The following is a 26,886-nucleotide window of genomic DNA, read 5'->3' as shown; positions in this document are numbered from 1 at the left end:
GACTATGTGTATATAATGAAGAGGCGTGTGGAGGACCAGGAACCAATACTTGCGCCTCAGCAGCAGCTATTACGCCGACCTCAAATACAAGGAATTACAGAAAACTTCCAGCACCGGGCCCTTGCCCCGGCCCCTACTGTAATAGAGGCACCTGCAGACAAGATGCAGCCATCGACCAGCATCCAGTACTCTCTTCCCCAGGGCTACCAGGTATGATAAATCTGCACAGATACCTGAAGAAGTGTTTATATTATATATATTAGGGCTGCTTGATTATGGCAAAAATTATAATCACGATTATTTTCACTGAAATTGAGATCTCGATTATTTGACGATATTTATTTAACAATAACAATGTATTGAATAATGACTTTAAAGATTGTCAAAAAATAATATAAAATAGTGTGCAAATACTGATAACAGTGCAAATGTTTGCAATATAAAAAATAAATGAAAAATGTAAACATCTATGTTTAGTGAACTTTGCAGTGTTGCTCTGTGGTGCAGCTACGACACTGTAGCAAAGTTTACACACTATGTCTACTTGATCCACGTCTGACTCCGCCAACCCATAATGTTTCCACACCACTGAAGTTTTTTTTTACCTCTCTTTTCAACCAACAGCAGTCACTCTCCTCTCCAAATAACTTCTGCTTAGCTTTCCGAGCTTCCCTCGGGTCCTCTTAATTGTTGTGACACGTGTTCGAAATGCAGAGAGGTGCACTCGATTTGCACACGGAGCAGCGCGAGAGTAAAGCACGAGGGAGGTGCTAATAATCGACTCAGTCATTTATAATGATCGTTGAAAGCCCAGATCGTAATCGTGATTAAAATTCGATTAATTGAGCAGCCCTATTATATATATTATATTATTTAACAATGTGTTAAGAAGTAGGTGTCATTTTGATTTGATTTTCTTTACCTTTATTTTGCAAGAATGTAATCTGTAATATTTACAATACTGGTTAATCTTGTCTAAATGTCTATATTATATAAAATATCTATTTGTTCCTCAAAGGTTTCTGCAATGCCTCAGAGCACAAGTGGACATGGGCATGGACACAACAATACAGCACCACACGTTGGTCCTCACTCACACGCTCTAGCAGTGCCGTCACAGGGCCCTGCAGTGGTCCAAGGTCATGTTCATCCACCTGCACCCATGCCTTCAGCCACAGGACAGCAGCAATTTCAGCGGCTGAAGGTATCTGTACATCACCACATATATGAAAACATGAGGACCAGAATAAACCAAAACAGCTGTTCATCCCAAGTGCACAAAGGCAAAAAGCGAATGCCTTTAAAATTACATTGTGTCTGCATGCTGAAAGGACAGAGTGAGGAGTATGTTTTGTAGAGCAGCAACAAGCATCATCTTTCTACACAGGAGGCATTCAGATACATACACATTGTTCACCCTTCGTTAGAGGTGAACAAAGTCCAATAGACAACGGCTAAAAAGGGAAATAGTCTTGAAGCTGGCGTGCTTGTTTATATATATCTTTTCATCAACATCCTAAACCTTTTCTACTTATCAACTTATATGGTTGGGCGATTAGTCGGATTTTAATGCCAAATTAATTACCGCTGTGGCTTCCAGCAGTTTAAAAGAAATCAGATGAAACAATTACTTTTAACATTCATTTTTGCTACATGGACATCTTTTCTCTCTCTCCCTCTCCCTTATAATCAAGTGCACCACTTCCCTTTTCACCAGTGAGCATTTTTCCCCCCCTCTCTAAAAGCTCAAAGTCCCTGGTTAATACAGCAAGATGAGAGATTATAGACATGGAGCTAAAAATTCACAATATTTTTGAAGGTTGACGCTGTTAAAGGATTATTAAAAATTGCCTGCAGTGACCTTTGTCTCTACGCCTTTGAAGTCATATACCTAGACCACATTGGGTGATGCACAGCAGGTAACACATCTGCACAGTTGAGTCAATATTGAGTCTTCTGTTCGGGTCTTCTGGGACACATAAGTCTTTTGCCACCTTGTTATCATATATCCCAGTGTATTTTCGGTCCAGTGAAAATCAGCTGTTGCAGAAAACAAAGCCTAGTCAGGGCACTTCTTTTCAATTGATTTTTGTTTTTCAATGGAATTATATTTAAAGTTAATGTTTAGTTAATTTAGTCAATCATTAAGTTTTTGGTATAGTTGAGCAGCTTTATATGATTTTTGCCATTTTAGAATAGAGTAGCCCTTATATTTTCATTGTACCTGTACAATAGGGCTGCCACAAATGATTATTTTGATAGTCAACTAGTCACCGATTATTTTTGCAATTACTTTAATCTCAGCCAAACCGATTTACTCAGGAACAAATAAAATACTAAAAAAAAGCCAAACAATAACATTTTAAGTTATCTAAGTGACTTATATATCATGTTTAACCTGAGTAGCAAAAGACGGCGGTAGGTTTGAAAACAATTTTTCGGGAGTCCGGTGTTCTCACCGGTTCTAGTGAGCCTTGTCTCCGGCTAGCTATCGAGCTGGTGGGTAACAGATGTCTCCGAAAACGTCGGAGTGCTTTTGAAAATATGTGGCGTCCTGATAAACTGAGCAGATATTTGAGGTTTACACAGCTACATTCTCGCCTGAAAATATGTTAAACGTTTATTTTGTGACCCAGAAAGAATAATAAGAGTAATATTAAAACTAACTAGCTGCCGCCATTTTTGGAAACTGAGCTGGGCCACGCTATGAATTCTGGGACACAGCTTCTTCTTCTTCGGGGTTTAACGGCAGCTGGCATCCTTGTACATGCAGTGCTGCCATCTTCTGTTTAAATCCGTTATTACACTCTTAAATCCTACTACTCATTCCTGCGTCTTTTGGGATCTTACAAAGCTTCAAACGACGCGTCGACTATTAAATCAGTTGTCGACGATTTGATAGTCGACTAATCGTGGCAGCCCTACTGTACAATAAATAATGGGTGCTCCAATGCCAACTGTGCAGGATAAAAAAATATACATAGCAACGATATCAGGAATGAATAGCAAACAGAAGAGTCAAACTAGAGGAATATGTACAAAACAATAGAAGGGCACACAATGGAGAGCATAGTGACTGGAGGTAGTGCAAAGAAAAGACTCGATCTGAATAGGGTCCATATGTGAGTGGCCTGAGTGTTGACGGTTACTCAGACCATGTCTCAGATTGGTGAGGCGGGGGCCTGTTAGTGGGTCTGGAGGTGTGGGACCTGATTGTCCTGAGGCACCGACCACTGGGCAGAGGGTCAAACGGGTGGTGGGCGGGGTCCAAGGGGTCACCTGTGATGGCCCTGGTTTTTCTGAGACAGGAGGCTCAGAAAGGTGGCATAGGGTGTTAATTACCCTCTCCACAGCCTTACTGTTCTCAGTAGTGGCCCATGCATACAAAACACCCAGGCAGTAGGAGAGCACGCTCTCCACTGAGGAGCGGTAGAAGGCCAGCAGCCGTTTCTGGTCCAGATTATTCATCCTCAGGACAGCCGCTGTTGGGCCTTCTTTACCCAGGCGTTGGTGTTGTGGGTCCTGATGAGATCATTGGAGATGTGGGTGCCCAGAAACCTGAAGGTGGAGACAGATTCCACCCATTTTCCATTTATAATAACAGAGGAATGTCCGTGCCTCCTGAAGTCCATTATGAGCTCTTTTGTTTTAAAGATGTTCAGCTTCAGGTTGTTTTCTGAGCACCAGCGGGACAAGTTCTCTGCCTTTGCCCTGTCTTGCCATTTTGGTGGTGATCATCTGACAATCTTCTCCATTCTCTTTTTGTAGGTTGAAGATGCCTTGTCTTATTTGGATCAAGTAAAACTGCAGTTTGGGAATCAACCTCAAGTTTATAATGACTTCCTTGATATCATGAAAGAGTTCAAGTCGCAGAGGTGAGTTTTTGTTTTATTGCCAGTTTTTCTTAACATCTGATAAGAAAAACTGGTATTTTACCATGACACCTAAGTGATCTCTATGAACCCAAATAACAGTGTTTCAGAAACTAAAGTACCAAAACTTGTTCTGTTACTACAGCATTGACACTCCTGGAGTCATCAACCGTGTGTCTCAGCTTTTCAAGGGCCACCCAGACCTCATCATGGGTTTCAATACTTTCTTGCCACCTGGATACAAGATTGAAGTTCAAACCAACGATCTAGTCAATGTGACCACGCCAAATCAGATCCACTACATCACACCACACGGTGTTTCTGTTCAGAACATCCCTGCAAGTGGAGCACCCAGCCAGCCTGCCCCCAGCCACCACCAGCACCAGAGTCTGCCACAGGCTGGCTCACTCACTACTACCACCCAACCACTTATCCCTGCCCAGCCTGCTCCAAATAAAACCAGCAAGGTAGATAACGATGTTCTTTATTTGTTTACATCTAGTATGACAGATGCATTAAATGACCTTTTTCACTTGTTGTTCTTCTAAACAGCCAATTCAGTCTCCAGCCCATACACCCACCAGCCAACCCAATCCATCTATCCCATCTTACGCCTCGCCCCGCTCTCCTTCAGTTCAGTCCCACACTCCTGTCAGCAGCACACCATCCAGTGGGCCACCTATCCAAAACAACCAACCCGTGGAGTTCAACCATGCTATAAATTATGTCAACAAGATCAAAAATCGCTTCCAAGGTCAGCCAGACATCTACAAAGCTTTCCTGGAAATCCTGCACACATACCAGGCAAGGAAATATACACAGCATTAAACTGTTATTAAGATATTATAAGATATATGCAGCTGCAAAAATAAACGTGAAAGTAAATTTTAATTATATCATATCTTGTATATTTATAAAAATATATATTTTTAGAAGGAACAGCGAAATGCTAAAGAAGCTGGAGGAAACTACACCCCAGCACTGACTGAACAGGAGGTTTACACTCAAGTTGCAAGACTTTTCAAGAACCAAGAGGACCTGCTCTCAGAGTTCGGGCAGTTCCTGCCTGATGCCAACAGCTCAGTGGTGAGTCTCCAGACATCACGGTCAATTATTTTATTAAACGTCCCTGCAAATATACGTGGTATGACTAGGAGTTACTGGATCCTTGTAACTGTCTGTCTTTTGATCTTTTCCTTAAAACCACTTGTTTGCATTGGATATGAAATTGATTTACAGATGGGTGCCAAGTTAAAAGAGAAACCAGCATAAAGTATTGTAGTATTGTGTTGGGCCACCACGTGTTGGCAGATCAGCTTTGGTGCACCTTGGTGTGGATTCTCCAGGTCTTTAAAGATCTGGACGGTGCATCCGTGCTTCCAAAAATATTCCCGAATACTGTTTCGAGCATAGGGAATTCACTAAGCTCAGGTCTAGGTTGTTGCAAGGTTTTGTTCTGTCCTTCATAAGATTTCTCACAGTGCAGATAGTGTTTTATTCTGAAAACTCATTAGCTGTTATATGCTATTCTTGCGTTTGGCTTCCTGCTTTCAGGAGGCACATTTCTGACAGAAAGCTGCTGAGGGACTTATGAGCTCTTAGTAACTACAATCAGCTTCAACTCCACAGAACTGCTTTTTAGTATGTTTACAGTTTTCTTTTGTTTTTACAGTGTTTGTGCAAAACAAGCAGAAGAGAGTTGGTTTGAGGAGCTGGTGCTAAAGGGCTTGAGTCACACAATAGGTGCACAGAGGCCCAGTGTATGATGCATTATTTTTAGCTCAGAATCACACATCACTACTCCGGTAGAACTGAAGCATAAAAATAGAGCTTGGAAGGAAAAGCACTGGTTCACTTAATCGAATCAATGGTATTTACACAGGGCTTGCAAAATCGCTAGCCCGGTGTCCCGGAGCTAGCGATATCTCCGGTCGGGCGACCAAAATCTATCTCAGCCCTGCCCCGCTATATGATAACCCAACGGGCGGGGCTGAGATAGATTTTGGTCGCCCGACCGGAGATATCGCTAGCTCCGGGATCGGGCTAGCGATTTTGCGAGCCCTGTTACATAATTCTCTTTGCATACTGTTAATTTTGTTGTCTTGCTTTGTTGAGATCATGTGTATTGCCCTTTTTTTTTAGCTACTGAGCAAAGCAACACCAGACAGGGCAGAGTCGGTCCGTAATGATCATGGTGGCACAGTAAAGAGACACTTCCTGAACAACAAACAGAGACTGAGCCAGAACGGCCTTCCAATCAGGAGACCCTCAGGCGTGGGTACCACACCACCTGTCAAGGTATGTAACCATCTACTCTCTGACTCTGCATATATTCAGCTGTTTGTACTTTAAACCAGAAAGGTAATATTTCATATATTTTGTATGCATTACATGTAGGGGGAAACAGGCCTTTTTTGTTTCAATCAGTGAAAGCCTACAATTAAGAAGTATGGACAATACATTGACTCCAGATATCAGCCCCCAGACAGTTTTGACAAAAGCAAAACATCTGTAATTTCATAAAAAGAGGATTTACTACAGAACATGTTTATTAGATTGTGTTAGTAGTACAACCCAAGTTCATCAGACAAACTGGCAATTAGGGTTAGTAAAATCTACCCAAGACTCAGAGATATGAGGGCCTCCAACAGTCAACATCTCTTTACACCATTGCAGAAGAAACCTAAAATAACAGGGAACGTCATGAGTGACGTGAGCAAACACAGCACCAGCACTGAAACGATGTTCTTCGAGAAGGTCAGTATTGTCATTTTGAGTGTTTGTATAAAGACTTGCACTGATCTGTGATGAAAATAAGGCTACGTCCACACGTACACGGGTATTTTTGAAAACTGAGATTTTTCGTTTTAAAAAATAATCCCGTCCACACGTAAAGGCAGAAATGAAGGAAAACGCTGCTAGGAACATGCCAAAGCAACAGGTGGCGATATATTCCTAACCATGTAGAAATGTTGACCAATCAGAAGTCTAGAAGCCTCGGTGGGAAATGGTAAACAAAGATGGGGCATAGAAGCAGAACCCAGTCCTATGTGTGGAGGGACAGTAACGGTGTGTGTATATGTAAGCATTTAAACACTGCAGAGAGTACAAGTAACAGTATTGTAGAAATTCATTTCACCGAAACAATAACGTGGCGCAAAGTGTGACGTCACAAAAGGCGCACACCTTTGACGCTGCGTTTTCTCCGTTTTTCTCGTCCACACGTAAACGCAAAAACTGAGTTTTCGAAAATATCCACCCTGGCAGGCGTTTTTAGAAATCTCCGTTTTCAGTGACCGAAAACGCAGTTTACGTGTGGACGAAAGGTGCAAACGCATAGAAAAATCTGCGTTTTCAAAAATACCCGGGTACGTGTGGACGTAGCCTAAATCTCATTTTGCTTTATTTGTCATGGCTGCAAACACTTTAACAGGTAAAGAAGGCTCTTCGAAGCTCTGAGGCATATGACAACTTCCTACGCTGCTTGCACATCTTCAACCAGGAAGTCATTTCACGCACTGAGCTGGTCCAGTTAGTTATCCCATTTCTTGGGTGAGTTTAAACATACAGTTTTTAGGTACTGAATGGGGCATACCTGTAGTCCAATTTTGTAACTGACTGGTTCAGTACGTAATTCTTGAGTTTTTATCTTCTTCTTCTTCTTCTTGCCAATAAGTCAGATTTGAGTTGAAATCAAACAGTTTTGATACATAACATTACATAATGAAACTTTAATCACCCAAATGTAAACCAGTAAACCACCTGCATTTGTTTGAAATATGTTGCTAACATTTAAACCCTAACCGCACCAATAACTCTGTATTTCACATATGTTGTGCCATGACTGACAGAAAATTCCCCGAGCTTTTTACATGGTTTAAAAACTTCTTGGGCTACCGAGAGTCCAGTCACGGAGAGTCGAGCCATGCAGAGAGTTTACCCAAGGAGCGTGCCACAGAGGGTATCGCCATGGAAATCGACTACTCTTCCTGCAAGAAGCTGGGGTCCAGCTATAGAGCGCTGCCAAAGAGTTTCCAGCAGCCCAAATGCACAGGAAGAACACCGCTGTGCAGAGAGGTGAGTCGTTAAAGGAATTCTGTTTAATAAAGGTATTTGTCTTACAGTGTACATTTTATCCTTTGTCCTCGGGCCACCAGGTACAACAACAAATGTATTTGGCCCACACAGGGTGCTCTGGAGCAGAAACTGATGTAAAGTTCAGATGGTACCTGTAGTTAAATATGGCTTGAGCAGACAGCAGATGCCAGCAATCTTGTTCTTAGTCGATCAGTGAGTTGGTGGAAGTGTTAGCGATCATTGAACTGTTTGGCTACATTTAATGTTACCTTATTATGTTTAAGTGTCTAGATAATAAGTTAGGATATGATCTGCTTACTGAAAAACATATTTTTAATTTTATAAACTACATGAACTGTTTTTGGCTGTAACTAGCCATTTAAATTTAGATAATGAGTGATTTCTTTGATCAACTGATGTTATTGAACCCAGTGTTTCACCACACAATCAAGACATTTTTAACTACATTAAGTTTCATGCATTTTTATTTTACTGCTACATAAATATGAAATGCATCTCATATTTAGAGTCACAATAATGTGTTTTCACTGCATGGTGTAACATCCTGTTGCAGGTTTTGAATGACACATGGGTGTCATTTCCTTCATGGTCTGAGGACTCCACATTTGTGAGCTCCAAGAAGACACAATATGAGGAACACATTTACAGATGTGAAGATGAGCGCTTTGAGGTAAAACATACTCAGTCCACCCACGCTCCAAATGAAAATAAGACCCTTGGATGTAGAAGAGGTTAAGAAGATGGAATAATGGAGGTTCTTTTACATAATATGTATCTTTTACATAAATGTCTGTGTGATGCGATTTGCTCAGGAGTCAAAAAACCACAGGAAAAGATCTCACACCACATGAACTGTCCAGGTGCCCATTTCAAAATCTGGTTCTGTTGAAATTATTCATTTGAATGTGATTGTTCCTTTTGTAGCTGGATATTGTGTTGGAGACCAACCTTGCCACAATCCGAGCCCTCGAGACAGTGCAGCGACGGCTCTCTCGTATGTCAGCAGAAGAGCAGCTACGCTTCAAGCTGGACAACACAATGGGTGGCTCCTCAGAGGTCATTCACCGCAAAGCCATCCAGCGGATATATGGGGACAAAGCTCAAGACATCATTGAAGGACTCAAGAAGAACCCTGCTGTGTCCGTCCCCATAGTTCTAAAAAGGTAACAGTTAGATTTTAGTGTGTCCTCCTCAGCTCACACCTTTACAGTTTTATAACATCTGTTTCTTCTGTTTTCAGATTAAAAATAAAGGATGAGGAGTGGAGAGAAGCCCAAAGGGGCTTCAACAAAATCTGGCGGGAGCAGAATGAAAAGTATTACCTGAAGTCACTTGACCATCAAGGCATTAACTTCAAGCAGAATGACACCAAAAGTATTACGCTCAAAGACCATGCTCAATGAAATTGAGATGTTATATGATGAAGTAAGTAAATTGTTTTTAAACAATATTATTATTTGTTATTTGACATTTATAAATGCAGAATAAATCTAGACTGATTCTAAGTTTATGGCCGCAGTTATCCTTGAATCAAACAATAATGCTCCACTTTGTTATATATTATGATTCTCTAATTGTAAATAAAAATCAACAGGTAAATGGTTTTAATGTATTTTGCTAAACTGTAAATTTCGTAAAACATTACAGTCTAAAATGCTCCTGTATTTGTCCTGTAGCGCCAGGAGCGGGCATCAGAGGAGTCTGCTACACCGCCACCAAATGGCCCACACATGACTCTGACCTACGACGACAGCCAGATCCTCGAGGATGCCGCTTCCCTCATCATTCACCACGTCAAAAGACAGGTCGGCATCCAGAAAGAAGACAAGTGCAAGATCAAACAGATAGTCCACCACTTCATCCCCGACCTGCTGTTTGCACAGCGAGGTGAGCTCTCTGATGTGGAGGAGGAGGAAGAAGAGGACGAAGACACGGAGATGGATCAAGATGACAGCAAGAAACACAATGGCCTGCCAGGCAGAAGCCCAACCAAGTCCAAGCTCCTGTTCAGCAACACGGCAGCTCAGAAGCTCCGGGGAACTGACGATGCCTACAACTTGTTCTACGTGAACAACTACTGGTATGTCTTCCTTCGTCTTCACTACATCCTCTGTTCTCGTTTGCTACGAATTTACGGGCAAGCTGAGAAGCAGATCGAAGAGGATGCTCGTGAACGAGAGTGGGAAAGAGAAGTGTTGGGGTTCAAAAGGGAGAAAAACGAAAATCCAGCCATCCAGCTGAAGATGAAGGAGCCAAGTAAGTGAGAAACTGACTTTTTTAACTGTTACGTTTTGCTATGAACCCTCTCAGTCATGGTGCGTCATACTCCTCAATTCCTCCATGTATTACTCACTGTGTGTGTGTTTTCTGTCTGCAGTGGATGTTGATGTGGAGGACTACTACTCAGTATTTTTGGAAATGGTTCGCAATCTTTTGGATGGAAACATGGAGCCGGCTCAGTATGAGGACTCCCTGAGGGAGATGTTTACGGTCCATGCCTACGTTGCCTTCACCATGGATAAACTCATCCAAAGCATTGTCCGGCAGGTCAGCACATTTTAAGATTTTCTCATTTTATTTCATCTATTTGTTTACCAATTTGTTTATTTGCTCGTCTTCAAGGTAAAAAATACATTTTTAACCTTAGAGTGGCATCGCGAGCTGTAGGCTCGTTCTTAAATTTGGAGAAGAAAAAGGGGGAAAATAAAATAGACATGCTCCTCATGTCAAAACTCAGTAATGCCTCTAGTCGATGATCAAATGTACGCATCTATAGTCACTGAAGGTGCTGCTGTTTTGATTCTACATGCTGATGTGGACACACCCGTTGCATACTAACCTACTCTTACAGCTCCAGCACCTTGTCACTGATGATGTGTCTGTGCGTGTGACGGACCTGTATCTGAGCGAGAGTTCCAATAAAGCCACGGGGGGCACACTGCCCACACAGGCATCGAGGGCCACCGCAGAGGGGGGATACCAGCGCAAAGCAGAACAGCTTATGCCGGATGAGAACTGCTTCAAGGTACAACACAGCACGGAAATGAATAATTATATTTTAAAACAGGCTGACTTTATTTTGTTTTTCTCCCTCAGTATTTTTTTTCTAATTCTGTGTGTGTTGTCTGGTTTTATCCAGATGATATTTGTGAAGAACCAAGCCTCTGTCAGTCTGGCAGTAGAGCTCCTGGATACAGAAGAGGAAAACTCTGATGAGCCTGCAGAGGCAGAAGTAAGACTCACAAAATGCATTTCATGTGCACAGCAGTTTATTAAGTAGACATGTAGTATATGTGATGCTGGGGTGGCATTGCTTCGTGTATCTCTTAATATGTTTTGCCCTTCAAGAATTTTTAGTATAGCACTAGTTATCAGGTAATAGTTTGATATTACAATTTAATAAATAGTCAAGCACTAGTCATCTTGGTTTTAAACTTTTTAATCATATTCCTGTATTATAAATTCCTTGTACTTGGTGGTTTACATACACATGTACCTCTGCAAACTAGTGTTGGCTATTAATTTGTGCACCTATGATTTTAAACCCTCCGACACTCTGAGGAGTGTCACATGGTCCAGAATTAAAGGCTATAACCTCCAACCTGCTTTCATACAGAACCTAAATGTATGTCTTTGTTATTTACATGGTTGGTTGCTGTTCTGCTCTGTCCTCCACAGAAGTGGTCAGACTACGTAGGCAGGTACCTGAACTCAGATTCCTCATCCCCAGAGCTGCGTGAGCATCTGGCCCAAAAGCCCGTGTTCCTCCCCAGGTGAGGCTCCAGCCATGTCTCCCTCTTGTCTGCACACTTTAAGCTTCTGTCCCGAGGCGAGGCTCTAGTCAGCTGAGCAGCCACTCAACTGTTGCCGAGCCAAACCAGCTGCCAAACACAAGTCATTTTTGTCAAGATAGAAACAGAGGCACCTCAGCACAAGCCTGACTTTGAAAGCTAATTGAGAAAAAAAAAAAAGAAAAGAGGAAACTGTGTGGATGTGAGCGTGCTGCCTGTTTTTTGTAAGAGGAAGTTTGAGGAGTTATTAGTTGTGCTCGCGGTGCCTGAATGTCCGCCTGCTAAGAATCTCACTGGCCGTAAATTTAACTTCTTCAGTTTGTTTTGTGACCTCTGCCTCACATGGAAGCACTTTACACGATCATCTTTTTTCTTTCTTTTTTTTAAAGTGAATTTATTTATTTATTGATTCCTTTTAATGGGAATTTTATTTATAGTAAGTAAAGTTTTTATAGATGGTTTTTGGCTTGATTGTGGGTTTTGAACTTTTCTCCCCTTAGAGTGCTAAAAGAAGAAGAATCATTAGTTCGATTATTCACATTGTATTGAACTGAAGTGATGAATGATTATGTGACGCACGAATAGAAGTCGATAAATGCAAAAGCTTAAGGCAAAACAAGGATTTGTTCCCTTTTTATTTTCCTACGATGTTTTGACAAAAACAGATTGAGAGAAACTTTTGTTAAAAGAAGAGAAGGGACGTCATGGTTTCCTTATCATGCCCTTTGTGATTGTATTCAGATCAAAGGTCCTGTATGTGACTTAATCACTGTTTGAAACTGTAAATGTTCAAATGTTCACTTGTTCACAACTGTTATACCCAGTGTTATGTTTGTAACAATTTTCAGGGGAAGCAGTGCACTCACGTTACAACTTTTTGTTGTCAGTGAGATTTTTTTTTTTTTTTTTTTTCCTGGTTTGAAAGAGATTAGTGATCTTAGGTTTTCTGTTTGGTTTTTTTTGTTTGTTTTTTAACTCTGGTTAAGCACATTATCTGCAGCACTTGTACAGAGGAGTAGGGTTTGTAAATAAAATGATTGTCTAAATTGTATGCTCATATGTTGGTGTATTTCTTTCCTGACACCTCAGAGCTGTGCATGAAGGCGTGAAGGCTGAGTGTTGCACATGAACATCTTTTGAAGCATCTTTTTTTGGTGTTTTTTGTGTTTTTGGTTTTGTTTTCGTCTCGTTACTTTGAGATGGCTGTCCATTACCATATACGTATCAAACAACTTCTTAAAAAGGCAAAAAAAAAAAAGCTCTTGAGTTTTCTCTTTTTTAACCCATTGCATAAATCTGACTATGATTTCCTCAGTGGGCTCACCCACATCATGTCTTCTTTTTTCTTTCATCAAATCTATGAGAGATCAGCAGCACAAGAGATTTAAATAATAATAATAATAGTAATAATTGGCCTTTCCTCACTCAAAAAAGAAAAAAACAATTTTCACTTCTGTTGGGTCTTCATCTCATTTTCATGACACTCTGGTCAAAGACATTGAAATACCCTCTGCTCATATTTTTTGGATTTGGTATCTGGTCAGGCAGCAGTTTCCTTTTTTAGTGTTTGTGATGTGACCGTTTTTACTTGAAATTGGCCTCACTGTCATGTCTTTTAAGTGGAGCCCTGAATGCAAAAAATGCTTCATGGTTTCAGTCTTCGCTCACCTTTACCTCTGTGGTAAGTACACATTTAAACCTTTCATTCAGGTGGGGTGAATAATTGCATTTTTTTTAAAAAAGAAAAGAAAAGAAAATTGCCTGCACAAAATCGGGATGAATCCAATTGTTTGCCAAGCATGCATAAGATTTGGAAAAATGTGGCTGTGCAATGGAAGTGCACTGTACAGAGAAATGACCGCTGCCTCTGCTGCTCTTATAGATCCACATTTCCCACGAATGATTTGACTCCCTAACTAATTATCGCTGGTTCTTGGTGAGTTGGATTGCATGGGTTTAAAAAAACTACAATTCTTTTAAAGGGACAGTCCTCTCAAATTTGGAAATACTGTTCTTAAATTTGTGTACGTGTATCGTCTCTGACCTTACATCTTAGGCTTTAAAATTGACCAGTAAGTACTGTCAAGCACAAAATCGTACCATAAAACTTTCTCAAGTGAAATTGGATATTTCCTTTTGTTTTAAAAACAAAAAAAGAAAAAAAAGTGATGTATTCTTCTGATGTGTGGTGTAATCAAGAAATTTTCTGTAGCGTCGGTCAGTATTATTCATGGCTCTCGATCTTTTTTGGCCTTTAGGAATTTGAGACGGATAAGGAAGTGCCAGAGAGGTTGGGAGCAGCTGCAACAGGAGAGAATGACCAAAGGCTCCTCGGACAAGTCGCAGGACGGCAGCAGCGAGCTGAAGATGGAGTGCATGTTCAAGCTGAACTCCTACAAGATGGTTTATGTCTGCAAGTCAGAAGATTACATGTACAGGCACACAGCGCTCACACGGGCTCATCAGGTAAGGACGAAAATTAAGAGGCATGTGTTTGCCATGTTGTTTTAGTCTTGTCCAATAAGCTTCAGTGTTAGAATTGTATGGTAAGTAATCATAAAACAACCACAAGTATTTAAATTTGCCTGTGTGGTCATGCAGCAGTTTTTTGTGATGGCTAGAAGTACAAAGATATTTTTCATTTATTTTATTTGTTTTAATTTAGATCAGTCTTATAAAGCGTATGTGGAGTACTATGATGTACTCCACATTTTTCTCATACAGGATAACGTTCACTTGATTTGTATCCAATTGTCGATGGATGAGAATAATATGAAAATAATAATTTTTATAGTCTTTTGAGACATAGCTGTTTCCCCCAGACTTTACTTGGGCAAGACGCCCAAGTACATTTGGCAAATTTCTCTCTTTTTTGTCTTTCTTGTTTTTTTTCTTTCCCCCCTATATCGCTGACAGAACATCCGCAATCGGTTTTGGCTATAGGACAGCCCTTGCAGTTCATGTACACACAGTTTGTGACGTTCCTTTGTGCCGTGTTCCTGTTATCTCTTTCAGTCCCACCAGCTTGTGAACACACGCCTGCACAGACGCTTTCATGCCTGGCTGGATACTTGGGCCAAGGAGCACGTGACCAGTGACATGGCCGCTGAAAGCCGCAAGTGGTTCATGGGAGATGGACAAGAAGGCCTGTTGGCCTGCACCACGACTTGCAGCCCTGAGGTGCTCCATTATCTCAACATTAACAAGTACCGGGTGAAGTACAAAACACCGTAATACTTGTGTCTCAGCAAACTGGCTGTTAACGTGTCCACACAACAAGCTGCCAAGGATGAATTCTCAGAGCTGCCGTTACTGGATTCAGTTGCCAAACTTTTTGTGAGGGTTTTTCAATCCATGATCCAAACCGGATCTAAGTTTTCCTTTTTTCTTTTTCTTTTTTTTTTCTTTTTTTTGCACCTGTTGCAGGAATTTGTCTGTAAAGCGTATGCTGCAAACTCTGCAGCAGATGTAATATGGAACTTTTTTTTTTCAAAATTTGCTGTCAGTATATTTGAGTGGGTGGCAGCAATTTATAATGTTAAAGGCAAATTTTTACAAAGTACAAAATAAAGAGTTAAAAAAAAAATAAAAAAAAAGGCAAATTTTTACATGAAATGACTATACAGAGGAAAAACACTCAGAGCATCTGTTTTCATGGTGCAATTCAGTGTAAAGGTTTTCCTAACTAAAACTCAGCAGCTTAACAGTGAAAAGTGTTTGATAAGGAGCAACTTATCATTTTACAGAAGATAAAAACAAAACGACCTCAGCTTCTGTCTTTAGGTAGCAAAAACAAGTTCAAGTTACCTCTGTTAAAGTGTGTGGACGTGGAACTTAATATGGGTTCCTGCTGTAAACTTGTATAGCCTGTGAATGTTCTCCCTTTTGGTGGTAAAGGTGCAATGGTGCACTCTATATATTAAAAAAAAACATCTATAGTGATTGCTGGGTAGATGCTCGGCATTAGTTCCAGCATTGTGTATCGAGTACAATAACTTATGACTGCCCAAACACTTTGTGTAAATATGTTTATAAAAGTAGTTTTTTGGGTTTTTTGTTTGTTTGTTTTTTTTTTTTAAACAGATGTCACTGAGGTGTAGCGTACATCAGAGCGCACAGTAATCAGTCTTTAGCTGGAAATTGAATAAAATTTTTATTAAGAAATACAAAATTTTACCTATTTTTTTTTTTTTTTTTTTTTTTTAAACCAAAGGCTCATGTTCTGCTGAACATGTGATCCCTGAAGTCTTTGTTTCTACATGATTGGATCAGTTCTGTGTATTTCTACCTTTTAGTCTTCAGACATCACTCGTGGTTTTAAGATGATTGAATGTAGCTGAGCAACAATTTGTCCTTTTTTTTTTTTTTTATATATATATAATTTTTTTTAAGTTCAGTATGTATGTATATGTATATAGTACTGAAGTCTCATCAGTACTGTCTGCTTTTTGTGTATTTAAGCAAAATGGTTAGAATCTGTAAGACAGGTTCAGTGATGTTTTGCCACCTATGAAGACTATATCTTTTTTTCTTGTGTAAGGTAAGTGCTAACGACAAACACTGACTGATGTATAGTATGAGACTGTCAGTTATGTGACTTGTGTACAGATTAAGGAGCAAGGAAAAAGCAATAATTCCTTCAGTCACAGTTTGTCTGTTTGTATTTGTGGCTGAAGTACAAATGTGAATGTTGTATGCCCTTAAAAGAGGGATGTAAACTACGCATTTTGCCTTTTCCTCTCAGCAGTTTAATAAAATTGGAATTGGCCCTGTAGATAATGTAGGTGAGGTTAGATGGAAGACGGATATCTATCACATTAAATGCTGGAAAGCATGTTTCACATTAGAAATATACATATTCTTAATATAAACTTCAACACATTCAGTTCTTTATTGTTAATACTTTTCACGTGGATCATTACATAAGCAGGATGGAGGTCCAGAGAAGAAGCTGCCTGGCAACATGACACCCTTTGACACTTTCCTTAGCTCCATTAAAAGCAGTGGTCAGTAACCTAACCAGCTGCAGACAATCTTGGAGCAGTTTATATATTACTGTGTTTAATATAGAATACCACAGGAAGCCCCGGGGAGCTGATTGTACATTAAGACATTGTTTGTACTGCGTTTAATATGTCTCTTCTCTTTTATGATGTTGTACATGATTGTTAGTATGGTGTTTTGGCATTAAACTATCCTTTGAGTAGACAGAAGTTCAGTTCACGGTGTCCTTTTTCATTTCTGGCATTGTCACTTATGTTTAATCCTATGTCCCAAGCCCCAATCCTATCCTTCATTCTGGGTTCAGTTTTGCCATAAAAGCCTGTTAGTTACTTTTAGATAGTTGATTTACCATCACTGGGTTATTAGGTGCACATAATGAGCTATTTATTAATTTAAGTATGACATGACAGCATCTCAGTGTGTTAAGGAATGTAGACACGGGCAAATTGAGCATCTTTGAGCTGATCCGTTTCTGAAACTGACCTACTGGGAAGCATCTGAGCTTTTTAGAGAATGGTCTGATAAAAAAATCTCCAGTGAGCAGCTGCTACAAGCTGATGGGGGTGATGCCCAGTGTGGTCTTCTGCTGCTGTAGCCCATCTATTTCAAGGCTGAATGTGTTGTGCATTCAGAGATGCTGTTCTGCATACCTTTGCTGTAACAAGTGGTTAGTTACTGCTGCCTTCCAGAAGAGGACCTGAGGCAAAAATTTGCATGAGCTTGTCAAAACTAGACAATAAAAGGAAAAATGTCGCCTGGTCGGATGAGTTTCAATGGCTGGGTTGGAATCTGTTGTAAATAACGTGAAAGCATGGCTCCATTCTGCCTCCTATCAACAATTCAGGCTGTTGCTGGTGGTGTGATGGGAATATTTTATTGTATATTTTTTTGAGCACACTAGCAAGGTGTACCTAATGAAGTGGTCGTGAGTGTATATTCTCTGTCTAAAGCGACTCTCATCCACAGAACCCGAGGGTGTTCATGCTGACCTCGCTTTTAAAGCAATTACTAAATTATGCCCCCCAAGAATTCAGTGTGCTCCTTGAATATTGTTTTAAAAAATTTATTGAGGGAAAGTTTTGACACTAGCAAGTTCTTCATTACGTTTTCCCTGTAGTATTTACTATGTGGCCTACTGCTGCTGCTCTTTTTTTTGTATAAAAGAAATCATACTGAACGTTCACTTCGCTAAAAACAAAAAATATATACAAAAAATGGCGGTAGAACTAACGTCTAATATCCTGCTAAGATAGAGACTTGCACAAAAATGTAAGATGCTATTGAAAACGGATTACTGGCAATTTCTCACACTGACAGACTATTTGCTGAGCGAACTTTGAATTTGGACAATCGTGGTCCTCTCCTATGCGCGTACGTAGATCCGTGTGCAGATCACATCATCGGCTCCAAAGATCTGAAACAAGATTTAAAAAGCAAAATTAGATTTTGTTTCTAAATTTGAGGACACATCAAAATAAAACCGCATCTTTCAGCTCTTCTTTAATACACTGTGCTTTTTACAGCCCACTTATCATCTAAAAAAACAGCAAATAAAGCCCTTCTCCAGAACTGTATCTGAATGAAAGTGCAGTGTAATATGACAGGACCTTCAGCTTTCTCTATCAGTGTGGCTCATTACTGGAAAGAAAACCCTGTCTTCTAATCAATGTACTCTAATGTCAGGCAGGTGTAAGTCACTTCGGTGAAGTGTTGTTTGATTATTATTTCTTTTCTCTTTTACTCTTAGCCGCGTATTGTGTAGTAACTATGTTTCATCGTTAAAGTGCTCATCCTCTGCCGCACATCTATGGCATCATTTTTATTTTGATATTTTGCTAAAAGAGACAGATGCACAAACACTGATATCAGAATAGAGGGTGGGCGTTGGGGCGGTTGATATTGGCTGTAGGGGCGTGTGCCTGTGCGTGACAAAGCCCAGTGATTTATGGGAGTCCCTGGGGCGTAGCATTATGGCCAACTGCAGCGCTACACATCATCAATATCCCAGGCAAAGCTGTGTGGCAGGACGGCGAAGAAGCAGAGCTGTGAAAAATGAAGCCGAGGAGACTCCATCTGGCGCGTGGCGTGATGCCGAGGGAGACATTAATGGAGGTAACACCGGGGTTCATTGGCACTTCTCCACAGCGTGATCAATGAGACCAATTAACCCACATGAGGACACATACAGATCCGGAACCCCCCACCAGACAGCCTTGCAGTTTCTCCCAGCTCCTAAACCGTCACAAATGAGTCGATGCAAATACTCTATTCATCTTTCCTAATCAATATTTATTGGCTTTGAAGTGAAATAAGAGGACATACGTGAGGTTCCTCATTTTTTCCCCATCTGCATTTTACACTAGACTGCCCTGATTATAGTCCACTCATATTAGATGACAGTAAACGCAATGAGCCACCACATGGAGTCTTCATTAAGCTCCACTTTCATCCATCTCTTGCCTAGAGCCTCATTTCCTCATCTGCTGCACGGTGCTTTAAGTCAGCCTCATGTGTATGTTGTTGGGGTATTTTGTGTGTTTACACTAAAAGGATCAATCCTCTGTGAAGTACAAGATGGGATGTGGTTGCTTTTAGTTGTCCACAAAATGAGCTTCATGTTTACTGATGGGCAGCAGAGGAGGGTTTTGACCTTTTCCCTTATTTGGAAAAAAGAAATTAAAAAAAAAAAGGCTCAAGTGTTAATTTAATGAATTCAATGAGATAAGAGGAAAATAAATGGACGTGAAGGATTAAAAGCATGAAATATTTACAATGTCTGATTGATCTGCTTCTTATTGATGTGACGTCTTCAAATCTCTTTCCATCTGGCAAATACTCCAAAAGTGAAAGAGAATCATTGCTGACACAAAAGTAAATATTCACATTAAGGAAGCTGGAGCCACCAGATGTAAGGACGATTTGTCTGACAGAAAGGACAGCCTCACGGGGCAAAGCCAAAATGCAATGTTATTGCTTCAAACTCATTGATTTCTTGACTAAACAGTCCTCTGCAGCTGTACCCCAGACCGCTGGCCCTTGAGGAAATTACGTGAGTGTGCAAAGCAGGAGCTGGATTGTTTCACAATTATTTAACTATAGACTCTAAAGGCTGCTTTGAAGCAGCTACACTGAATTTAGCGCCATTTTGTTCAATATTTGTCTTTATCGTTCCCTTTAAAACGCCCAGAAATATACACACCTTTAAATGGGATCGACTTCTGTTCTGCCCATGTGTGTACAAGTAATCCCTGTGTTTCCAAAGCTGTAGCTGTAGGCAGAACAAATGTGCATTCACAATATACTGAGACTCAGTATAATTGAGAGAGCATACCTTATATGGACAATTCTGCCTGTATTCATATTGTAGATTTATCTATAATGTTTCTCAGGGTAATGACTGTGTGGTTACAGCCATTGAGCTCATAGCCCAATTCATATTGTAGGTTTTATTTTACAGTCTATTTTATCTCTCATTATTATCTGCTCCAACATCAGATCTTCACATCTAAACAATCCATTAGCTGAGATGAAATATGTAGGCGTTTTGCTTAAGTTACTGACAGCAGGGAATCTGTCTGATCTCCCCCTTCCCACCGGTATCACACATAAAGTCATGATCTTTTCTTTGAAAAATCACATTTTTCTCCAGTGATTCATTCCCACATGCCTATTAGGTTACAGTCCATCAATCCAACATGGACAGACATGCACGCCCTCATCTTGAATAAAAACAGACTTGGCCCGTTCAAAGCTTTTTGTTACGCCTTTGAAAACCTGCATTCAATCCAAATAGCAGGCCATCTCAAAGGTTTTCATGATTGCCTCTCTGCAGAGTCACAGCCAGTAAAGAGGAGCTCTCCATCAAAGCCAAACTGGACACAGCTTTGTTGTCCATCTGGCCAATAAACCCCAGGACCAGATGTTTACAGGAAAACTGCTTTGTGTTAGTGATTTCAGATTGCCAGGGACGGGAGGGAGAAGTGTTTCTGATAGAATGTATGGCAGTGAAATCTTAATTTGCCCCTTTGAAATATACAGTAAGTATGTGATATTTGAGTATATGAGTATACGATTATTTGTATCTATCTGAAAGGAAGAAGAAAAGAACAGTTTTGGTTTTAGGTAAACCGTTCTGGGTGGCTTTTGTTTTGTCCTTGATGCACATACATCATTAGTCATGCATCATTATAATGGGATGTCTTAAAGACACACCCTTCTAAAGGGAAAATGAGGAATGGATGGTTTCTCCAACTAACCATGGGAGCTTAACCTCTTAAGCCCCAAGCCTACCTGATCTCCTGCCTTTTGCCCCCGTATCAGGGGGCGTTGGGGCTTAAAAGGTTAAAGACATTTCCCATGAACTACACAGTATTTTAGAAAACTGGTAAAAAAATTGTACATCTGGTGTCACCACCCATTTCTGAACTCCCTTGACCATCTGCCCGGTTTGGGCTTCTGCTCTGTTTTTCTGTGGAAAATGACTACTTTCTGAGAGCTGAATAAAAAGATTGATACTATTGTTAACTATATATTGTTTTTCATAATAGAGCTACTAATTGTTTTTACTATTAACAGATTGATCTGTTGGACTTCTGGGTAGTCCCCAAAGTCAGAGCTAACAGCTTTGGATGATTTGTTTACTCTAATCAACGCAAAAGCCAATTATATACAGCATGGTATCAAAAAGGACCAAAGGTAAAGTCTGGCCACCTCATATCCTCTTTGACTCTAGAATACTTTGGTACAGAGAGGAGTTCATGGTCCACTCTGGGACTATAAGGTGCCCAGATCATCACCCCTCCACCACTGTGCTTGACAGTTAAGTGTGTTTATGAGTTTTTGATGGTTTGAGTTTTACCAAATGTGGCGCTGTGGATCATGGCCAAACAACTCCACTTCTTTTATTTGTCCAATGGACATTGTTCCAGAAGAGAGAAGAGGCTTTCACCTGGCAACCCTTTCATGCAAAAGCAATACAAAAACCATAATGCCAAATTTCTGCTTTCATAGAAGTGCTCACACTTGCTAATATTTAGCCAGTCATGCTCATTTGATCAGCAGAATCTGACTGCTACTTTCCCTCTGAAATCCTATGAAAGCAGCAAGAGTGTACTTAGTTTTTTACAACTGCATTTTCATATACAGTCTGTGATAGAGGTAAATATTAACCTTCTAACTCTTGTGAAAAAACTCTCAAAATGGTAAACTATTCCTTTAAGAAAAATGTTTTGCTGAACTATTTGAACTGTGGTTTTGATTTTTAAAGCACCCATGTGAATAAAGACCTCCAAATTTGACAAATTTGAATTTTCTTCTACAATGAAAAACAAATGTGATCATCTCAAAAAAGACAAATGCCCATAGTATAATGCATTCCCTATACTCCACAGCTGCACACACTGTCGCCACATTTCAAGTTAGAGTATAAACTTAAAAATTACTCACCAATATCAGTTCATCCCCTTTGAGTTCTCGGCTCCAGAAGGTCTTTGGGCCGTTCCCGCTCAGAAGAGTCTGTTTGCTGTAAATCTTGTTTTCCGTTTCCCAAGTGGCCAAACTCTGTCGAAAAGCATAATTTTATTGAGTTTCCTGTATTTCATCACTTTGGCTTCACCTGGCTGTTAGCACAGATGTGAGGGTTGTTTATCTATGTCTGTCACACTAATGTCTTGGTTTTTTTTACTACTTCCTGTCACTTTTAAGGCTTTGCAGTTTGTTTGTTTTCCCCCCAGCATCCATAGCTTCAGCATAGGTACATTTCAGAGTTCAAATTTTGACAGGTCAATTCACTTACCTTACACTTTCTGCCATCCACTGTCTCCTCATTAAACTCTTCGCCAATACAGAAGTTGATCTCCGTGGTGCGCACTGTGGTTGAAGTCTTGATGTAGAAGTGCTCTCCGTTCTGTCTTATCTCCACATGGGGCTTGGATGCGGCTGCCACGGCTACCTTCCTCAGCATGGCATTTACACCTGAAAGCATGCACCAATTTCCCAATGAGGCACTTTGTGGCTCACCTATCTCCACAGCCAGTCATACAAGTCCTCCAAGGAAGTCCTCCTCTGCCTGCTCCACTCTGTGTGTAGGGGGAGGGGCACACACAGGCTTTTTGGTTGGCTATCTTTGTGATGACCTTCACTGAAATCAGTGTCAGTGAAGAAACTGCCAATCAGTGCCATAGTCTTTGTATAATTCATGGTTCTGTTATTTATTCGTTTGTGTTTTTGAATGTTGCTTCTTTAATTATTTTTTTATTTTAATCTTTAGTTGTAATTCTCAATCGTTTATTTTTTAAGTACCTTCTGTGCTGCCTTATGTCTGGTTATCATTGCCTGTGTGAGTTTGGTCCAGGTCTTTTCTTTCTTTTTATTTTGTAGTTTAGATCCTCCTGTGGTTTTCTGTGTTTCTTATTTTCCTCCTTTGCTCTTTTCCCACCATTGTTCGTGTCTAAGTTCACCATCTCTTATTACTTTTCCCTCATTTTGTGTGTTTACTTTAGTGTGTTTTTGCTGTAGCCTCTGTCAGGTTTTCGTTGCGTGCTCTGTTTTCTCTCTGTGTTTGAGATTCATCTTATTTGCCAATTTGTTTTTGTTTTTTATGCTTTTGTTGTCCAGTAATTTGTAAAACCTGGTTTTCAATATAACTTTTTCAGCTCTTCTATCCTCTACATTTAACTATTAAATCTAAATGCCACACCCCTACATAGTTCTAACCTAGTGTTCTTTTTAACCTGAAAAACTAGGTTTTAACTCTAAAACAGGCCTTAAGAAAGAGAACCAGGCAGAAAGGTCCATCTTTGACAGAATCCCTCATGACACTGATGGTCTAAAACTCTATTTGGTACCAAGTGGTTTTATTTATTCTTTTGTTTTGTTCGCAGCTGTCCTCTTTTCGAAAAAGAAAACATAACTGTAGTATGATTGTACCTATAAAAACATGGCTACACTCTCTGCACAACTACAGCACATAACAGTGGTGTTCCATAAGGAGAGCATCTATTAAAGCAAAGTGATCTCTGTCCTTGCATATCTGCTTTATTGTCCCTGCTTGCCTTTGTTTAGAAGTCACCCCATGCCACTGATATATACATACATTAAAGTGTGTTAATGAGCCTGTAGAGGACTAAATGAATACATTTCGGATATCTACTTCTTACTGCTTTCTCTATATTCTATTGTCTGGTGTTGACTTGTCACCTTACATTTTTTTCTGCTCCCCTCTAGGGCCAAAAAGATGGTAAGAAAAATATCTGAGCTCATGTTTCTAAGTAAAGGTAGAAGATGCCTGTCCCATCTATCTCAGTCAAATGAAAAGTCATCACCTTTTAGCTGTCGGGAGAAGATGTTAGAGTCTAAACTTGATGGTTTAATTATTTAATAATCGGAGCGTTCAGCGTGTACAACTGAGATTTTTATCACCAGATGTTGTCAATTTTGAGAGTGCAGTGCCAATGTGATGACATGGAGGAATGCTTATTTGATTTGTTTAGCTGTCCTGCAATACGTGATAGATTCTGTCTTTCAAATTAGTGGAAAAACCATTAACCAGATCTGTTGAAGTGCAAACAGTCAGATGACAGAATTCTTCAGCCTGTTTCCACTCAAGTGCACCTCTAGAGCTTAAGTGCGGTGTTTGTTCCAGTGTTAAATTTGTCTCCTGTCACTATATTTTCCAATTAAAAAAAATAAACAGCAAGTACCAGACTAAAATTAGGCATATGTGGATTAGCAAATGACTTCTATTTGTATCAATTTAAACAGCCTTTTGTTTTTTTACATTTATAAACCACAATTTCACTGAACTTGCCTTTATTTCAAAGTAATGCATTTCAATTTAATTGGGGTAATAAAAGATAATAACCCACTAACTAGAATACTGAATTTTCAGTTATGTTTGAAATAAACCTTTGAATAAACTCACACCTTAAGGTAAGAAAGAGTCATTTGTCCTCACCCAAAGCTTTGAGAAGCTCGTCGAAGTTCTCGCTGCTTTTCATTTTCCAGGTGCCTGTGAAATTCTGCATTTTGTGCGGTTTTGATTGTGTGTCAGCCGAACGCCTCCTTTCTTCTGTCTCCTCTGCTGCCTTTCTTCAGGCTTTCTCTCTCCGCTTCTCTCCGTCTGTCCCTGTGCTCCCTCCCTTTCTCCTCCCTATGTGTAATGATCCCTCATGGCAGACCAAACCCCCTCGACCTCTGCCTCCTCTCCCCCTCAACAGACACATTTATACACCTACACACACACACACACACACATATCTCTGATGGTTTGTTCTGATTAGAGAATTCTTTTCATGACCTCAAACTGCTGTTTAGTTTCAAGGTTTTCAGGTCTCATCTCATCTGCAGTGGAAATAAATTCAAATCTTTTTCGCTAAATTTCTCAGAGCTGATTAAACAAAGAGCGCTATCATGTACTGAATAGCAAATCCGATTTTAAAGGATGTGTTTGAAGTAGCAGAAATCGTGTTTTTGCTTAGTTTTTGAGTAGTTGGAGGGGTTTCCACCTCTACAGAGGTGAACGTGGTGCGTTATAAGTTGTTTTCTGGATTTGTTACAAGACAATAAAAGCTGTCCATATGAAGACACTGTTTCCCAAATTTTAACACCTATGTGGAGTTCCCTTGCAGAAGCAGTGTCACAATCTGTTGCATGACCTTTATTTTTGCTTGAAATGAGGACTGATTGAATTAGGACCCCCATCTTATGTCTCCCTTCTGTTTGTTAGGCTGCAAAGGAATCACTTTACAGTATAAGGTGGAGAGGAGAAAAGATTACAGCGGTCTTCTAAAGATGAAATTTTCATCCACACAATGAACACATCATCATCTCATCACTTTCGCTGAAGATGAGACATAGACTTATGTAATAAAACTCCTTTGTGGTCACTATTTGCCCTCTCTTCACATATCAAACAACATTCTTGTGTAATCGTCTTTTCAATACCACGCTCATGTGGATGCTTTCAGTGCACCACACACCCTACACAGCTTCCACCAATACATCCCATGAGAATGAGGGGCCCTCCCTTTAACCCTGGCCAAGTCAGATTTGTTCTCCGTCTGACGGCCCCTCATCAATCTTTTTGACAAAATGCCTCCCAGACATGGCTTGATAATTAATGTATAGCTCAGAACAGGGAGCACTCTGTCATCCCACCAGGAAGTGTCAGCTCAAAGGAGGCCTCTGCCGTCTTCACTCGGCCTCCTTGTTTGTTTCATTCATCAGTAGATTTGTCCGTTGGTCTCTGGGTGGCTTTATTTTCAAAGGGAAAGTGAACGTTTTGTTTGGCATAGAGAGACAGTTGGAGGATGTGTGACAGGCTCAGAGGGAAGAGTGTACGCTGTAAGAGCATTGCCTTTTGCCATCTGTTGTCCAGCTCATGCAAATTGAGCTTTTTAACGTACGTGTCAGTTGCGTTGGTGCTGCAATCTGTTTAATCTGATCTTAAAGAGTCAGGGTTTTTCACTCGTGTAGGTCTCCAGTGACCTTTCTGAAGAACTGAGAACGTGTGACTGTACACTAGCACTTTTATTATTATGATAACAAGGATTCCAGTCTTCACACTAAAATATTTGCAAAGCTATTCTATTGGGAATAACACCATTTAAACCCAGTGGACTTTGCAAAGTAGATCCTTTCATCTCATTATCTAACTAACATAATGAGATATGACCTTTGGTGCCAGAGCGTCACCTTGGATAAGATCTATGGATGCCTTACGGTTAGGTGAACATCAAGGAAACACATTGTCCCATCAGACCCTCTTATCTGCACGTTGAACTCCCCGAGGACCGTACACAGGAATGCACAATATTGACATGCACCCTCATTACAATAATAATTAAAAAGATTTTAATCTCAGTGAGATTATTTCCTTGAATAACTAAGATAAAAAACAATAACAACACTAAAGCCAACACTGAAACTAATCAAAAATTAAACTGGAAATAAATAAAAACTGAACAGAAACAAGAAAACCCAATATGGAAACTACTGGATTAAAAGCAAAGTCAAAGATTCAAGTAGAAACACCCCCCCCCCCAAAAAGAAAAAACTATAATAACTGACAGACTCCTTTTTATAGCTCTTATGTTTTATTGAACAAATACCTGAAGACACAC

General features: G+C 40.1%; 1 protein-coding gene and 1 pseudogene across 1 annotated transcript; one reads left to right on the top strand and one right to left on the bottom strand.

Annotated features, from left to right (window-relative positions):
* Positions 1–15,303, top strand: LOC146583937 (paired amphipathic helix protein Sin3a-like; annotated as a pseudogene).
* Positions 15,304–17,814: 2,511 nt separating this feature from the next.
* On the bottom strand, positions 17,815–24,926 carry LOC146583936 (cellular retinoic acid-binding protein 1). Its single transcript, XM_085279310.1, has 4 exons — positions 24,720–24,926; positions 22,560–22,738; positions 22,211–22,324; positions 17,815–18,179 (listed from the first exon to the last, which is right to left on the bottom strand). Exons 1-4 carry the CDS (start codon positions 24,787–24,789, stop codon positions 18,129–18,131), a joined length of 414 nt encoding a protein of 137 aa, XP_085135436.1. The 5' UTR covers positions 24,790–24,926; the 3' UTR covers positions 17,815–18,128.
* Between the last annotated feature and the right edge of the window lie 1,960 nt (positions 24,927–26,886).

This window comes from Mchenga conophoros, linkage group LG1, assembly GCF_057382185.1.
Source record: "Mchenga conophoros isolate Kocher_MC1m ecotype Shallow Benthic linkage group LG1, M_conophoros_male_GT1.1, whole genome shotgun sequence".
In the NCBI taxonomy this organism is placed as follows: domain Eukaryota; kingdom Metazoa; phylum Chordata; class Actinopteri; order Cichliformes; family Cichlidae; genus Mchenga; species Mchenga conophoros.
This window is presented reverse-complemented; position numbering and strand designations above follow the sequence as displayed.

Excerpts from the sequence above, each read along its gene's own strand:
- LOC146583936 (XM_085279310.1), bottom strand. The coding sequence starts at position 24,789 with ATGCAGAATTTCACAGGCACCTGGAAAATGAAAAGCAGCGAGAACTTC. Across the intron at positions 22,325-22,559 it reads TGGATGGCAGAAAGTGTAAG|AGTTTGGCCACTTGGGAAAC; the intron begins GTAAGTGAATTG and ends GCTTTTCGACAG. Across the intron at positions 18,180-22,210 it reads AAGGGGATGAACTGATATTG|ATCTTTGGAGCCGATGATGT; the intron begins GTGAGTAATTTT and ends ATCTTGTTTCAG.